The sequence below is a fragment of the Rhinichthys klamathensis genome, unplaced genomic scaffold (assembly GCF_029890125.1).
Source record: "Rhinichthys klamathensis goyatoka isolate OS25496 unplaced genomic scaffold, OSU_Roscu_1.1 h1tg000167l_1, whole genome shotgun sequence".
Taxonomy (NCBI): Eukaryota; Metazoa; Chordata; class Actinopteri; order Cypriniformes; family Leuciscidae; genus Rhinichthys; species Rhinichthys klamathensis.
Window position 1 is genome coordinate 328323 of NW_026606698.1, and position 18198 is coordinate 346520.

General features: G+C 37.7%; 3 protein-coding genes across 3 annotated transcripts in view; 1 reads left to right on the plus strand and 2 right to left on the minus strand.

Annotated features, from left to right (window-relative positions):
* Positions 1–18198, minus strand: part of ufd1l (ubiquitin recognition factor in ER associated degradation 1) — a 188206-nt gene that overhangs the window by 154807 nt on the left and 15201 nt on the right. The window lies entirely within an intron of this gene.
* Positions 65–2677, minus strand: srrd (SRR1 domain containing). Its single transcript, XM_056259365.1, has 7 exons — positions 2369–2677; positions 2092–2132; positions 1837–2000; positions 1654–1752; positions 1435–1586; positions 544–589; positions 65–379 (listed from the first exon to the last, which is right to left on the minus strand). The coding sequence occupies exons 1-7, from the start codon at positions 2506–2508 to the stop codon at positions 185–187; spliced, it is 837 nt and encodes a 278-aa protein (XP_056115340.1). The 5' UTR covers positions 2509–2677; the 3' UTR covers positions 65–184.
* On the plus strand, positions 3268–16135 carry rad9b (RAD9 checkpoint clamp component B; the record flags this gene model as incomplete). The annotated part of the gene is made up of 10 exons (XM_056259404.1): positions 3268–3423; positions 3881–4018; positions 6199–6313; positions 6537–6636; positions 7375–7481; positions 7854–7960; positions 10969–11033; positions 11155–11256; positions 14095–14392; positions 15881–16135. Coding segments are annotated over 10 exons (1365 nt in total), but the record flags the coding sequence as incomplete, so codon positions are not given.

Sequence of the window (18198 nt, forward strand, 5' to 3'; positions counted from 1 at the left end):
AAGCTTTCTTCATTTCGTAGTTTTCGCCAGTGGTGCAAAAAATACACAGTTCCCCTTTAAGACAAAAAAAAAGTCTTATTTTTATTATTTTAATAAAAAAAAACAAATGTATATACAAGAAGAAACTGGAAACGAACTAGTAAAATATAACAAAAAATAAGCAATGTTTAAAGTAGTGATGTTTTCAGCTCCTTTTCTCTCTCTGGACGATCTCGAGATCTTGGCAGTGTTGGTACAGTGGCTCTGAAGGCTCAATCCACATGGTTTCTGGCAGTTTGTTCAGCTTTTCCAGAGGGAATTGAATGAGTGCCGTGTCATTGAACACATCCATGAAGCGCGGTGCGCAGGGCAGAGGCGTCTCGTCACACACACTTATCACCTAAAACAACAGCTGAGTTAAGGCCACTTTTCTGATATTAATAGTATCGAAAGAACAGAACGAAGACATTCAATTGACATTTCGTCAGACAATTAATTCTCTGTTGAATCTCTTTATAAAAATGCATGAATTGTAAAGGTGTACTGTAAATAAAAGTCAGTTACATTTGAAAGGAAGCTGTAGTCTCTCTCAAACTCTCTCTGAAGCATCCTAAGAAGAAAATTAAACGCATGAATAAGACTCAATTAAACATACACACAATTTTGCCTTTTCAGCAGCATAAAGTAGTAAATACTAAGCTTGTAGCAGTGTTTCTTTTTTATATTCTACAATTGATATTATTAGTGTTAATTAATATTTTGATTACACTTTACAATAGTTTCATTAGTTGACTTCATGAACTAAAAATGACCAATACTTCCTACTGTATTTATTAATCTTAATTAATGTTAATTTCAACATTTACTAATACATTATGGAAATTAAAAGCTGTATTTGTTAACATTAGTTAATGCACTGTAAACTAACATGAACAAACAACGAAAAGGTGGATTTTTATCAACAAAGATTAATAAATACTGTAACAAATGTATTGCTCATTGTTGAGTTAATACATTAACTAATGTTAACAAATTTTCATTTCAGTTTTCATTATTTAATTTTCATTTCAGCTTTAGTTATTTTAGTATATCAAGAACTGAATAATGTTACCTTGACAATAAGCTGAAATAAAGTTTTTTTTATTTCAGATAAAATTTATTTTATAGCAAGTACACATGTTTTTTATGGTTTTAGTTAATGAAAATTACCCTGTCTTGTAGTTAGTGATTTATATGAGATGCAGTATGTGGACAGCCGAATGCAACACTCATAGGTGCTTGTTAAACACTTAATTGTAAAACCATGTGTATTAACAAGGAGCTGCTTCACTCTTTTGTTTTTATAAACATTTATGCTCACACTGATGTTGGGCAAGAGCCTGGCTTGCTGGGAGCTGAAATAGTGAGGACGTCCACATGCTTTTGGTCATGTGTCGTATAAGTCTAGGCACCTACCTTTCTTGAATGCCATGAAAACGGTTGCCAATTATAATAATTTTTTGCAATGTCTGAGGGGTCCAGTTTCTCCACAGCAGGTTGTTATACAGAGCCTTCCCACAATGCATCAGGTAGAACAGGGTGGGTTGATAAACTGGGCGCTTTCCCTCCTGTTAGGAAAACGATGCTATAAACTGAGAGCAGAACAAAATTATACTGACACTATGTGTGACGCACCTCATTTTCAGTCAGCACGGTGAAGCCGAGCTCTTTAAGAGCATCACACTCTGACGCAGAAAACACCGGATCATACACACTGCAACTGCCCACGGGAATCTGAGAAAGCATTAAAGATTTAATTGCATTAAAAATACAATGCTTAATTGGACAAATCATATCACATAAATGAAAATTATATACCTGGAGCGTCTCTAGAACCAGTAACAACATTGCTAGCTGGTATCGGGCAGATACACAAGATGCAAAGTTACCCAAACCATAACACACACAGTGCTGAAGAGACGCATCTCCATTCAGATCTGAAGACCCAGAAGCATTGGAAAGAAGACGCTTGGACAGGAGATCTGGAGGTGGAGATGGGAATGTGGTCATTTATTTAAAAAATAGTACATTATTTTTACATTTATGGCCTGTACTGCAGTAGTTCAACATCACCTCTCCATTCCATCCAGACGTTTTCTCCTCTCAGTTCATTCCTGTGAAGGAGAAGGACATTTCAGAGAGCTTGCAGACAGTATGAATACAAACCTTAACATAATTGCATAACATAAAAAAAAGTACTAATATCAGATGGTAATATGATTGATTACCAGATTAATGTACTTTCCTATTTACATGGAACTCCAAGGTATATAAGAATACCATTGTGTTATAATGGTAACATGTTTAAAAGTGTCACTGCTTGGATTTGACATGGCAGATAAACTCTCACATGGCGTTTGTCATCTTCTGTTTGTCCAGTTTGCAGTCAGACACCTGGTGTGAGTCTAGTTTTGGGTTTGAAGGAGGGTGTCCTCTTCTAGCAGCTCCTTTACGACGCCCTGCTACCTGCCATTCATCATTACAAGCCATAACAGCTAAAACCTCTTCTTTACCCAGAATAAGACAATTTACGGTAAGAATTACTCGAAATACGTGATTAAACTAAGAGAGGATCAGTCGGCTTCCATATGAACACATTTTGTGTTTGAATAGTGTAAATGACTCTCTTGTAAAATTCTAGCAGCTGAGATGTTCATATGTACACCCAGACAACCATGTGAGTGTTTTGTGTTACGATTTAATCGTTCCGGTCGGCCGTTGTTCTCAATATATACAGTTCCTATGCTTTATACAACACATTAAAATGGCACAAATTGTTAAGCTAATAAATATATATTTTTTTTCTAATCAAGGGGTACATGTTGGTTTATTCGTGTGAATCTTTACACACACGTCCACTACTTTCCGGTCTAATTTTTTGTAACTTGTGGAAAGGTTAGAATTTCTTTCCTGTTGAACGGTTTCAGTTATATTATATTACATTACATTATATTATATTATTAAACTCAATAAAATCCTAAATAAACTTGAGATTAGTAGCGCTTGGTTTGCCGGACACTAGATGGCGCGCGCTCGCTTTTTTCCCGCTCGCAAGCACTGAGGAAATCTGAGGAAAAACTGTTTATAGTTTTTATTCTCTAAATTCTCAGTTTCCTGTCAGAATGTCTGCTTTATCTGAATAATGAGAATAGGTAGTTTCGCGTCTAATCTTCTTGCGGTAAATAAGTTATTGAGCGAAGGAAAATAAAATGAAGTGTATCATTGAAGGCAATGGCATTAAAGGTATGACACATTTTTACTCGATATTATCTAACTTACACTCTCCGCGTTTCATTTGTTTATAAATACCCCTGTTTAACGTTACTGTTTTTAGTATTTGGAAAAGCAGTTCATGCTCTGTCAAGAATTGGTGAAGAAATATGGTTGGATCCACTGGAGGAAGGGGTAGGCTCACACACACACACACACACACACACACACACACAGGCTGTGTTTTAAAAACTGGCGAGCTGCCTTATTAGACATCAGACAGGATTTAAGACACAGTCTTGTGTGTAAACTTATTGGTAAGACTCCAGTTGTTGGCATTAATTAACATTAACTAACAATGAAAATACTTCTTTTCATTTAGGCCTGGATTACATTTAGTTACTAATCTAGGCCTATCTGTTAATATTATTTATTGGACCACCTGAGCTAACATGAACTAACACTGATCAGTTGTATTTTAATAACTAATTTTAACAACATTAATAAACACATCAACAAATGCATTTATCTGTGTTAGTTAATGCATTAACTAGGCTAATGATAACTGCTGGGACCTAATTGTAAAGTGTTACTAATTTATTTTGTCTCTCATTTTTAATTTTTCCTCTCTCTGTCTCTCTCTGATCTACAGTTGGCTGTAAGGACAGTCAACTCATCTCAATCGGCTTATGCCTGTTTCTACTTCACTCCTCTGTTCTTCCAGAAGTATATTCCAGATCCAGACACCCAGAAAGACTGTGATGCTGTCAAATGTAAACTAAACATAAAGGTACTAAACACTCGGAACCATAGGTTTCATTTAAGTCTTGAAGGTTTGGTCAATGTTATTATTACTGTAGCCTACATCTTTTGTATTCTGTTAAATACAAAACAACACAACAACATATGGTCTTTTTAAAGGGGTCATATAATGCCATTTTTGTACAAGCTAGTATGATTCTTTAGGGTCTAAATTAAAAGTTTGTAATATACTTTAATTAAAAATTCTCATTAGTATTGTAAGAAAACACTTATTTTACTTGGTCAAAAACAGCTCTGTTTTCAGCACGCCGTTTCAGTGCATATGACTTTAAATGATAATGAGCTTTGCTCACCCCGCCTCTGTTCTGTGTACACCGTTTGCAACACAATAACACAATAATCATAATGCGTTGTTCAGTATAAACGTGGGATTACGAATTATATTGAGAACATCATACATAGAAAACATGCCGTAATGTACACTGAGTGTAAACCTTTGACGCATTCATTGTGAAGCGTGCAGCTAGCGATTTGCAAAGATTAATATAAATATTAATATAAAGTTTAATAAAACGTTACACTCACTTCAGTTGTTCTAGAGGTTCAGCAGGAACACGAATAGCTGGTACCGATCCTTTATTCATGAGCAGCTTCTTAGCAAAACCAGCTCATACAGACCCTCGTTTATAAAGCAGTCTGGTGTGAAATGATTCGCGCAAACATGAGAGCATTGACGTTGCTCGTGGGGAATATTCCCTTCGAAAACAAACTCAGCCACTGCGTCTTCAGCGGTTCGGATTTAGGAACATTAAAATGACTGCTGTGTTCGTTATTACACCCAAGAACAGAACACCACAATCGCTTAGACGCCATTCTGCTCATAGACAGTGCTCCAGCATATCAACAATGACCGCGCCGGTCCGCGCAGACTATGATTGACAGCTGGCTCACGAGCGAGGGCGGGTCTGTGTTGAAACGTTGCTGTCAATCAACAATCGTGGGAGGGGGGTGCGAGCTTGTGACGTCACAGGCTCGAACGGCTTGATTTGAGACAGGGGAAAACATATAAGGAGATTAAAACAAAAACACTGGATGGATTTTTATCATTTTATGATGGTTGTGTACAGGCACTGCCAACACACATTTCAGTACAATCAACTTGTAAAAGTGCATGTACATAGCTGCCAACTCTCACGCATTGGCCGTGAGACACCCGCATTTGATTGGTTTCACACGCTCACACGCCACACTCCCGATTTCTCACGCTGAAGTGTCAACCCGGGCGGTCAAATGCCTGGAAGATGAGTTTATCTATATATCTACCTGTTGAGCCACACGTGATCGACTAGTTATACCGCAAATTCGTTAAAAATCTCCCGTTATCTAGAGCGAGCGTGCATGCGAGACAGATATTGTGCTCCAAACCGCGTAGAGCGAGCGAGAGACCTTGCGCGAGCGAGACCCCCCCCCCCCCGTCAACAAATCTCACTCGTCTCTACCCCCCACCCCCCCCCCCCCCCCGTCAACAAATCTCACGCCGAGCAAAACTCAAAAGTTGGCAGGTATGCATGTACCATTATATGACCCCTTTAAAAAGGGATAGTTCACCCAAAAATGAAAACTCTGTCAGTAATTACTCTCCCTCATGTTGTTCAACCCCGTAAGACTTTCCTTCATCTTCGGAACACAAATTAAGATATTTTTGAGTAAATCTGAGAGCTGGATCACTCCTCCATAGGCTTCTTAAGGGATTACGGCCCAGAAAAGTTATTAAAGACATCGTTAAAATAGTCCGAGTGACTACAGTGGCTCAATCTTAAGTTTATCAAGTGACGAGAATACTTTTTGTGTGCAAAAAACAAACAAAAATAACGACTTTATTCAACTATTCATTTCCTTCTCTGTGGGCCTCGAGTGAGTTCACGTAGTGTAACAGCGCAGCGCTTCTGTGTTGCACGTCACACGCATCACACACATGACCAGCGTCGGCCAATAGTGAGCCTTCGTGTGACGTACAACACAGAAGCGCTGCGCTGTTACACTACGTGAACTCACTCGACAGGACACTTAAGGGGTTAATAACATGTTTTAAAATAAAGCATTATTATAACCTGTGATATAAACACCCAGTGCCGTAACTAATATCCATCAGTATTATTCATGCACAGTATTTACTGGTTATTGTATGCTTTAAAAAATAATTTTCAGTCCGTCCTTCCCCTGTTCCGCTGTGTTGCGTGGAGAGAGCGAAGTGTGGATAGATGTGAGATAACCATCAACATCCCAGACAGCAGGGTGATATTTCAGTTTCACTGCAGACACGGTTAGTTCATTTGCATGTGAAGTGTGTATTGAAGCTGGTAATGCATTGACAGAGGGATGAACAGATTGATGTTGGCGGTTGTAGTCACAGGGTGTCAGCACACTTCAACTGGACTCTCTTCTGTGATGATGAGATGCTTGAAATCATTTCCATATTGCATAATTCATCACAACTTATCACATTTGTTCTAATCAAGATGTTGGCACTTATGTGTGTGTTTTAGGAATAACTAAGACACATAATTTGGGATATCAGGAATGTGAAGCTTTGCAGGCTGTGTTCCCAGCTCACCTCTGTCCAAATGTCCTGAAGGCCCAGTCCAAGTAAACACACACACACACACACACACACACACACACATGTTGTGTTTTCATGTTTTATGGGGACTTTCCATAGACATAATGATTTTTATACTGTACAGACTGTATATTCTATTCCCTTACACTAACCCTATCCCTAAACCTACCCATCACAGGAAACATTCTGCATTTTTACATTTTCAAACAACATCACTTAGTATGATTTATAAGCTGATTTCCTCATGGGGACCAAAAAATGTCCCCACACGAACAAGGATTTCGGATATTGCCATCCTTGTGGGGACATTTTGTCCCCATAACGTAGGGTTTACCAGGCCACACATACACACACACACACACACACACACACACACACACACACACACACACACACACACACACACACACACACACACACACACACACACACACACACACACAAACAATTCAGCATAATTCTTTTCCAGTTTCATTAGTAACACTTTACAGTAAGTACATTAGTTTACATGACCTACTACTAAAATCAAAAGTTGCATCTGTTAATATTATTTAATGCACCTTAGCTAACATGAACTAACAATGAGCAGTATTTTTATTAACTAACGTTAGCAAATACTGTAACAAATGTATTGCTCACTGTTAGTTAATGTCAGCTTATGCTTTAACAAGCACAATGGGACCTCGTAAATTGTTAACGTTTAATTTTTAGAAGGATAGTCCAAACCATAAGCCGACTTCAAACCACTTTTGTTTCTTTGTCAGACTTTTAGGCGACATTGTGGTGCATTTCCCGATTTCACAAGAAGAGGTCACTCTTTCCATTTCCTCTTATAAAGTAGCATTGAAGACCTTTTATGAGGAAGAAAATGGTAAGGCTGTGTTTTTAATAGTATACTACCATGTAGCACTCTTACTATTCTTGCAGTATATATCATTAATTTATATATTTTTTAAATATATAAGTATTAAAATATTTTTTACACCAAATTAAATTAACCATTTTATGGATTAAACTCACTAAAGTAAATGTGCAGTGTGTTTTTCATTGCTTTACTTACTATCTAAATAGTAGGCAGTATTTAGTAAGCTAGTATTACATTTATATTAGCTGGAGAGGAAGGTAATTTACATAAATTCAGAACTGCATGCAACCTACATGTATTTAGACTTAATGTATACTAGAGCTCAGATGTTAAACATTGTGTTCCTGCATTAATTAGATCTTGTTTGTTTGATATCAGGTTGTATTAAAGGCATGAACACAGAGCTGATGCTGCACCCAGACGAGTTCGACTATTTTCAGGTTGGAGAGGATTCAGCCGTGACCTTTTGCCTAAAAGAACTGAGGGTGAGCGTCCAGTACAACATGTTTTACCACGTAAATACGCAGGATGTGTGTAGAGAGATGAGGTATTTGTGTCCACATGCCAGAATGCTTTATTTAATGTGTGATCTGATCAGTGCATGAGGATCTTTCCGTATTTGTTTTTATTGCCACTTATTTCTGTCCTGCAATGTAGTCGCTGTGTGATCATATTCACTCAGGCGAGTTCAGAGAAAGTGTGTCATGCGTGTGAACTGAACGGACTCCAATGTACTTTTAAAGGGGAGCTATACGCTGATTTCAAGCAGCCGTAATTTTGAAATCGAAAGCGAGGCTCCGGTGGGAAGTAAACCGGAATCTTTAATCACAGGAGAGTCGCGAATGCGATGGCGTATTGTTGTGTTTAATGTAGAAATGAGTTATTCTAAAACTGTACATACATTTCTTTCATACTTTAGACTATATACAGTGAAATTCATTCATAAATAAAATTATTTTTTATATATATATAATTCAGAACGTAAAAAAAGAAGCAGGAACGAACTATATACATATTATCCTATATTGGATATTAACATCCAATAGTGTAAATCGTGGCAGCAGCTTCAGGTTGGTTGTCCAAGGCATTGTTGTTCATAGATATCCATAATAAAGGCTAGATGTCTCGTCCGCGCTGCTGGCCAATGGAGGTCGACGTCCGCACCTGGCGGCCATCTTGTCACAGGCAGCTCGCTCACTCGTAACATTGTGTTTTAATGGTGCATGTACTTTTTAAATAACCATAACTTGCTCAATTTTCTACCGATTTTCAAACGGTTTGGTTTGTTATAAACGTCAGAGATGTAGTTATGACACTGCACACTTTTGAATAATAAGTGTATCAATTAATAATCATCCAGAATTATAGCCACGTCAATAACGTTTGTAAGAAACCAAACCATTTATAAATCCGTCAAGATTTCAACGAGATGAGAGTATTTGTGTTCGTGCTGATCACTCATCTTACATCAGGCACCACAGAGCCCGCCAGAAAGCTTGCCTGTGACAAGATGGCCGCCGGTGATGACGATAGAGACTCCGCCGTAAGACATCTAGCCTTTATTATGGATATCTATCTATGTTGTTGTTTATCTGTACTTCCGGGGTTCTTCCCACCGGAGCCTCGCTTTCGATTTCAAAATGGCGGCTGCGTGAAATCAGTGTATTATGACCTTTCTTCAAAGTCTTGATTTTGTTTTTGGGGTGAATATTTATGTATGTGAATATTTTCACATATTTTATTCACAACTCCTCTCTTCCCAGTCTGTTAGTAACGCTCTGTTTAGTTCCTGTTTCTATGAAGCTCCTCCTTCCGAAAAGCTCAATGTGCTCTGATTGGTCGGCTGGATCAGTGTGTTTCTGAAATGTCCCGCCCCTTACCATAATGGCGAGTTTCAACACACTACTAATGCAACTCAACCAGGCCCCGCCCCTTTATTTTGTGTGAATTATTTAATTGAGGATTATTGTGACATGTTCGTGGTGAAGAAAGCTCTCGATTTACCGGTCAATGTACGTTCCTACTCTCACCTATGGTCATGAGCTGTGGGTCATGACCGAAAGGACAAGATCCCAGATACAGGCGGCCGAAATGAGCTTTCTCCGCAGGGTGGCTGGGCGATCCCTTAGAGATAGGTATGAGAAGCTCGGTCAGCTGAGGTTGTCCTGGACGCCTCCTGGACGCCTTCCCGGGAAGGTGTTCCGGGCGCGTCCCACCGGGAGGAGACCCCGGGGAAGACCTAGGACACGCTGGAGGGACTATGTCTCCCGGCTGGCCTGGGAACGACTCGGTGTCCCCCCGGAAGAGCTGGAGGAAGTGTCTAGGGAGAGGGAGGTCTGGGCGTCTCTGCTTAGACTGCTGCCCCCGCGACCCGGCCCCGGATAAGCGGAGGAAGATGGATGGATGTGACATGTTCGTTCCCGGGAGAAAACTCAAGACTACAATGGAGCCGTTTCAGGGAGTTCAGTTATTAAAGAGAATAACTCACTTTGGAGGGACTTTGTGCTTTGTAACGTTGCAGGCCTTTTTCATGCACAAACAGCAACATTACACTCTAAAGAAAGTTGAACGTAAAAAAAAAGAAGCATAATAAGGCCCCTTTTACTTGCATCCAGGTGTGCTACTTTATTAATTTTGTGGTAATCTGCATTAATCAGCAATATTACTTATCTCAAAAAAATGTAATTAGTTGAATAGTTGGATTACACACTTCTAAAAAATACCAAACGTTTAAAAAAAACATGAAACTACAATCATCCTTGATGATCACTTCCGTGATTTCGTAATATATCCAAGATAAACTATAAACACAAGTTAATTTTGTATTCTCTGGCTCAACCTTTGACCCTGATTTCCAGGGAGATCTCGTGGCACTGGATTATGCCCTGCTAGTACCAACCCTTTTCACGTACGCGCTTTGGCTGTATGTCAGTGGCGTAACTTCTTGGCAGGCCACAGTGTATTTGTGTCAGGCATTGATGCAGTGGGACAGATGCTTGGATTCTAACCAGATAACCTGTCACAATGAGTTACAGCACTGGACAGCACACTGTGGCCTGGACACACATGACTGACCTTCTCCTCATGCAGTCTTAAACAGGGTCAAATACATCGGTTCGGATCAGCGTGTCCCTGTGTATAAAACACTGTACAAATCTGTTTTTGGCAGGTCTTAATTCTTCAGAATTTTGTAATAATTACAATATTGTTTAAATTATATATATATATAATTTAAACAATAATGTATTATTAATTGTTAAAATATATATATATATATATATATATATATATATATATATAATTTAAAAGATCATCAAAGACCACCCTGCAAAATTCTGAAGAATTAAGATCTGCCAAAAACAGATTTGTACCGTTTAAGAAAATTATTTATATATATATATATATAATTGTAATGTAAATATATATATAAATATATGAATATTTATATAAATAATGAAATGTAAATAATGATTTATTGTTAAATTGCTTTTAGGGGCTGCTGTCCTTTGCTGAGTCTTATGGTCTACCAATATCTTGTCAGTTTGGTATTCCTGGACAGTAAGTCTTTTATTTTGTTTTCAATGCCAAACCCACATATATTCAGTACAAAGTCATATTTTTAGCTGCACAATACATAACCAACTATAGCTGTTAGTTGAATGATTCTGAACTCTTACAGGCCTGTATCCTTCTCTGTAAAAGACATGACGCTGGAGGCCCATGTTGTGTTGTCCACTTTAACGGATCCAAACTACGAAAGTCCATCTCAACCTGCACCTGGGTATTTCATTATAACCCTCATGTTCACATGCATATACTGTACTTTCACAACTGACTTTGTATTTTCATGATGGATAGATGTTCTTAAAGGAACATTTCACGCATAAGTTACATTTTTTTGATCATTTACTTTGATAAGTATCAAGTATAAATGATCACTTGCATGATTTAAATTCTGGAACAGAATATAAATTAGTTTTTAAGAAGACCCTGGCCCTCCCAAATAGACAGAATATTCCACCCCGTAACCTTGTTTCATACAGTCTCTTTCCTATAATTTCAAATTATAGGTGCAATGCAAATGCAAAACCACTGTGACATAGAGCCTTGTCCATAAGCACCAAGACAGCAGCTGAGTTCAGTGACGGCTTTAGTTCTCTAGTTTACCTCGGCTTACATATAGGGTAACGCAGAGCTAGAGCTGTGACATGCTGGCCTGTCTCTGTCTAATCTATCACTGTAACTCCTCCAGTCTGGGCAGTGATGTCACTGAATCTGCACCGCCTCCTCGTAGAGTTTGTGCTTGTATCAGTGTCAGTGGTTCTGTGTGTTAGTCTCAAGCAGAAACAAACGTCTGGGTCACCTGTTGCGTGCACCTTACGTCACCACTGACTGTTTATACAGCCAACCTGCAATTATTCATGCTAGTGAAAGCTAAAATAAATAACTAGTCTTGATTTTTTTTTATCTCTTGATTTTAAAAGGGCAAAGGGTTTATTTGCATATGTTAGATGTCAACAATGCTGTTTAGTGTAAAGACAAAGTCTACCATCCAACAACAAGGCCACGTATGTTGATTCTTGTTTGGATGAAAATGATTATTAATTATTTGAACACTAAAAAAAAAAGTATAATACAAATAAATATTATATAATTATAAAATAATAATAATGATAATATTAAAACACATACATTTGCTTTAATTAAATCTAATGCAATTTACAAATGAGGACAAACAAGGGACTGATCATGAGGAGATTATTTTTAAAGGAACAGTTCATCCTAGGAATAGAATATGAATTTATTCATTTCTTCTATGAACCACAAAAGGCCACTCTTGAACATAATGGAATTGAATGAGGAAACTTTTAAGCTCAAAATGACAGAATGGATGCAGACTGCAGAGAGAAAGACACTCATACGAGTTTGAAAACAACATGAGGTTAAGTAAAAGATGGCAGAATTTTCATTTTGATGAAATTAAATAATTTTACTAAACAGTGTCCTCATAGTGGAGTAGATCAACAGATCCTCCGGAGTAAGTTGAAACAGTTGTTGTTGTAGTTGCTCTCGCATGCAATGGATCGTTAGTCCCGTGGGCCTTAGTTCTGGTACAGAGACACATCTGAACATAGTATAGCCCTGCCTTCACATATTCAGAGACATGCATTCATCTTTCCTTCACACACCCTCCCCCACTGTCACTGTGTGATTGGTCCCCTTCTCTCTGTTGCCTCTACTGTACCTCACACATTCCTGCACGTGTTTCGTTACCCATAGCACTTACATCACTCAGGCTGTGCTGCAAACTCTTTACTTACAGGCACACATAAAAAGTTTTACATCTATTATAACGATGTTTTATTATACAAATTCTTTGATCGCAGGGGGGTCTTGCCATTTAACCAAGTTAACAAACTTCAGAGAGTCAATTTGATATGCTTTACACCACATTAACGTCATGCTCCAGAGCTGGTGGGGGCAGAGTCTTATTCTGTTGAATTGCTTGTTTGGAAAAAATGATAAAGAATAAAAAACAACATGCATGTTTTAATGGTTGAAACATATGCTGAGTTCCAGTTTAAAATTGTCATGCCCTTCACTCGCTAACTTCCCTCCGTCTCGTTCACTCGGATGTACATCATTGCTTACGTTAAATGAAACTGCGATGGGCTGAACTGCAACATCCTAAGCCCTTGATTACTTGATTTTTTTTTATTTTTATTTTAATTCCCTTTAAGATTTTGTTTAATGCAGCATCCAAATGTATATAGATGTGTTTGGGTTGTTTTAAATTAAACAAATTTTTATTAATATATCATAGAGTTGTTTGTGGTGGTGGTGATTAGACAAAATCTGCGGTGACCTCACAATCGTGTTGCATTGTGGTATATGGAGCTGCCTGAAGTGTACATATTTACATTTATTCATTTAGCAGACGCTTTTATCCAAAGCAAATGAGAACAATAGAAGCAGTTAAACTAACAGTAGGACAACAATATGCAAGTGCTATTACCACTCTCAGTTTAATCTAACGCAGTCCATGTAATTCATTGTTATTTTTTTATAAACAAAACAAAGTTTCCTAGCAACGAAGAGCCGCGCTAAAATCTAATCTGAAAAGTAAACACTCACAGACTGATGTTCTCTCCTGTTGTTCTACTGCTTCTTCTAGTAACAAGTACTAGCACATATGAAGTAGACTTGCTCCCTCGGTCAAAATCGAGGGAGTGAGGGTCGGTCCATATAAACTTCCCTCGTCTACTTCACGAAGTGGAACGCACTTCAAAATGGCGGCAGGGATTCCCCCGAGGGGAAGTGCTTAGGGAAGTTCGCAAGTGCGTGTCTAAAAGTGGACTGGAACGCAGCAATAGTTTCAGCAACAACAAACATCAGTCTGTGTTTTCTCCAGAGCGGCTATATATATTTATATAAATGAACTAAATTAATACCCTTTTAACAACAAAAATGAAACATCACTGACCGATGCTTTTTTCTTCTTGAAACAAACTTTGTAGCAATATTTTCCTGTTTTCTCTATAAAGCTGCTTTGAAACAATCTGGATTGTAAAAAGTGCTATATAAATAAATGTGACTTGACTTGACTTGTGTGTTCTAGGGATGACTGTCCTGTTACAATCCCAAAGACCTCCACAGCCGAAGTCTCCACAAGTGAGGACCCCATGGAGGCAGAGGTGTGCATTGCTGAAATCTCCATAAGTGAAGGCCCCATGGAAGCAGAAGTGAGCATTGCTGATGGGGAACGTGTGGCCTCCAGCCAGGGCAGTGAAGTGTTCAATCCAGCCCTTCATATGAAGAAGATGATTCAGCTTCATGCACCTGGAGAGATCCTGCCAAGACCCATGTGTGTGCCTGAATCGGCCTTGACGACACCAATAACACCAGCCACATTTAAGGTTAGAGTCTTCTAGCAGACAAACTATAAATTGCAGTGTGGCATTATCAGATTAATACCCTAAATTCTAATGCACTACCAGTCAAAAGTATTTGATTTTTCCACATTTTCAAATAATAGCAAAATCTTCTAAACTGAGTTGCACAAATGGAAAATAGTATGAATAGTATGAAAAATATGTAGTGACCAACAAAAAACTCATCAATGTTTTTTTTTTTTTTTCATATGTGTCCTATTTGATGCATCAGGCTTGTATGGCTCATATAGTCTAATATAGTGAGAATATGGAGCTTAGACCCGAGGAACAAAAAACACGTCAGTTTCCCAAACTGAGAAAAAAATATGAAATTTGGTGCAATTGCTTATATCTATACGGCCAAAACATAAGATGAAATTCTGATGCTTGTTATGTATATCAGTGAGATCTTTATAACAGCACAGCAGATACTTACATAAAATGCATATAAATATCAGTCATCACTCTATATCTGCCAATAATAAGTCTTATTAAGATTATATTTAAATGCTTAGTTTTATGATCAAAGCTCGTTTTTTTAATAGGCAAAACACACATACAATGTTGATTGAGAGATGAACAAATAAACCTTCCTCAAAGGCCTGATGGATCATATTTGATACTCACATTTTAACACGATTTTTCTAAAATATTATGTATGGATAAAGGAAGTAAACCTAAGTTGATTTATTTGACCCTGGATCACAAAATATCGATTTTTCTTTTATGCTAAAAATCATTAGGATATTAAGTAAAGATCACTTTCCATGAAGATATTTTGTAAACTTCCTACCGTAAATATATAAAATATTTATTTTTGTGAATGAATGCAGCACACCGTGAACATAAATGAACAACTTTAATGGCGATTTTCTCAATGTTAATTCTATTTTTTTGCACCCACAGATTTCAGATTTTCAAATAATTATATCTCCGCCAAATATTCTCCTATCCTAACAAACCATACATCAATGGAAAGCTTATTTAATCAGCTTTCATATGATGTATACATCTCAATTACCCATGTGAACCACAAGCTGAAGGATTTTGTTTACAATTATTATAAAAGGTTTTTACTTGGTAAAAGAGTATAATCAGATTACAGAAGGCATACAGTATAGAAGATTATGTGCTGCAATTTTTACAGCAACATTTCGATCATTTAGAGACATATGGTATTTGGCTTTATAGGGTAAATTAAACTAGTAATTTTTTTTCTTGTCAAGAAGTTAATGTTTTTAAAACACATTTGCCTGCAAAACTAATTTCAGGTAAAAAGCAGAATCATTTAGATCAAACGGTTTCAGTAAGATGTCAAAGTGTGTCCAAACCAAAATTCTTTCTAGATTCAATTTTTTTTTTTACATGTATGTAACAGGGATACAAAACACTAATTTTGTAGAATGATCAAGCTACATTTAGCTTGATCATTCCTCAGATGTTTGCATTTACAACTTGAGGGTCTCATTCTAGATCCGCTCCCTGCTCTTCGGGGCTGTACTGAGTGACGGAGGGGACGGTAACACTGCAGATTTGCCCAGCCTGGTTTGTGGCAGTGACACAGAGGAGGACGGAGGATCAGAGGAGACACAGGTAGCACCTTCAGCTAATCTCAAGCAGAGAATGCATGGACGTTACTGCAGGATGTAGCCTACATAAACTCAGTCTATTATAAAGACAAAACAGCATATGGATTGATTCAAAGTTTAATATATAAATTCGATTGGAAGAGCTTCCTTAAATACGGCAGTCAAGGCCTTTTAATCCTCATTAGTGCACAAATTGTATTGTTTTATTAATGTGTGTAAAAGTTGTATGCTAGTTTTTGGTTTTCTGTTCTTACATGCACATTTTTGTAATGTTTAATACATATTTTGTGTGTTCAAACTGTTCTTGGAGAGATAAAAGGAAAACTGTGTGACAACAGTAACGTTTGAGAGAAGCAGAGAGGCCAAGTGGGGCAAGATTCACTTTCTGTTGCTGAGGAATGTCTACCTACATAAACACACAGTTCAGATGAGTTCGGTCACCGTGGAGAAGATAAATGAAAACTTCAAAACAAACACATTCACAAGGACTGAAGGACTCTGTTCTTTGTGTCCACCAATGAGTCAGAGGAAGATTTGACTCACTGCTTTAAAATGCTGCTCGAGAAAACATTATTATATAAGCCTGCAGCAATTACTGGTATTGCTAACATACCTAGAGTCGCCACATTATGCAGAGAAAGCCTTGCGTTTCGCTCAACTGTTGAATTGAAAAAAAAAAATGTTAGGTAGAAGCTTAAACTGGTCTACTTTTTTTTTAAAAGTTGGACAGCCGTGCAAAACAGAATAACTTAATTTCGCTCCCCATGAAGAGGCATTTTGTCATTTGTGACAGTCCAATCAATCGCTATTACATTAGTTCATGCTCATGATGTCAGCGTCACGACCATTACTACTGGTTTTGTTGACAAATGCAATCTCCAAACACTTATTGGTGATGTAACTTGAGTGGTATTTCAGACTCTCATGTAATTTACACCTAAATTGAGCACAAAACGTACGAAAAACTTGCATTAAACTGCAAAATGCAAAGCAATGGAAGCCTTAAAGCTGAAGAGAGTCATTTTGCCTTTCATTTCTCCTCAGGAAGACAATCTACCAATGGTTCACATGTAGCTGACTTATTGAACATTCAATAAAATTAGACACTTCTGCTTCAACAAACTTAAAATCACTGAAGAGAGTCATTTTGTCTTTCATTTCTCTTCTGGGGCCGGTTTCACAAAGCTATTTTAGACCGGTCTATAGTGTTAGACAAGTCTAATATTTGCTCATATAAGAGTCTAATGCAAGTTAGACTGTTTCACAAAAATAAAGACTGACTTAATTTAGACCAAAAAAATTTGACGCCTTCCCCCCAGGCTAACTCTGGTCTAAAGACTCTGTTACCTTGGCAACCAACAGTAACAATCAGTTACATTACAAACAGCCAAAAGCAAAGGGAAAATGGCCCTTTCCAAACGAAACATTTCTTCTTGTTACTACATTCTCCGCTAAATTTCCCAAGTAAAATGTCCTTGTAACTGTTATACTCCTCCAACAAACACATATTTCCCGCTGGGGTAAACTGCACTGAGCGGATGAATGCGCTTACTCGATCCGCCATGTTTTTTGTTTTGAAAAGTGTCTTATTTTACCCAGAATGCATTGCAGTGTAGTCCTACTTAAGATAGTCAGAGTCTTAAGTGCTTTGTGCAACGGTCTGATTTAGATGTCTATGTGAAGTCTGACTATGTCAAAGTCTATCTTTGTGAAACCGGCCCCAGGAAGACAATCTACCAATGGTTCACATGTAGCTGACTAATTGAACATTCAATAAAATTAGACACTTCTGCTTCAACAAACTTAAAATCACTACAGAACTAGATCAAGAGAAAAGTGACAGCTACTTTCTGCAGGTGGCCTTGAAGACTCATCCGATGATGTAATCCAGTTAATTCATCAGGGTGCAAATGTCTTGTGTGATTAGAATAGCTCCATAGCTGAAACGAGTATCGCTGTTTGTGTGGGAAGACGACACCGGTCTCCCGCAGTGTAACATGCTATGCTTCATCTAAGACTATTATATCCTTGTATAATTATTATACATGCTGCTTTTATGAATAGCTCATATTAAATGAGAGATTACATGCAGTATTTGCTTTTTAAATATTTGTCACACAATTGGTCCTCCGTCACACCGCAATACCTACAAATACTACGGTATACTACGACTACAAATAAAGCTAAAATGACAAACGTAAA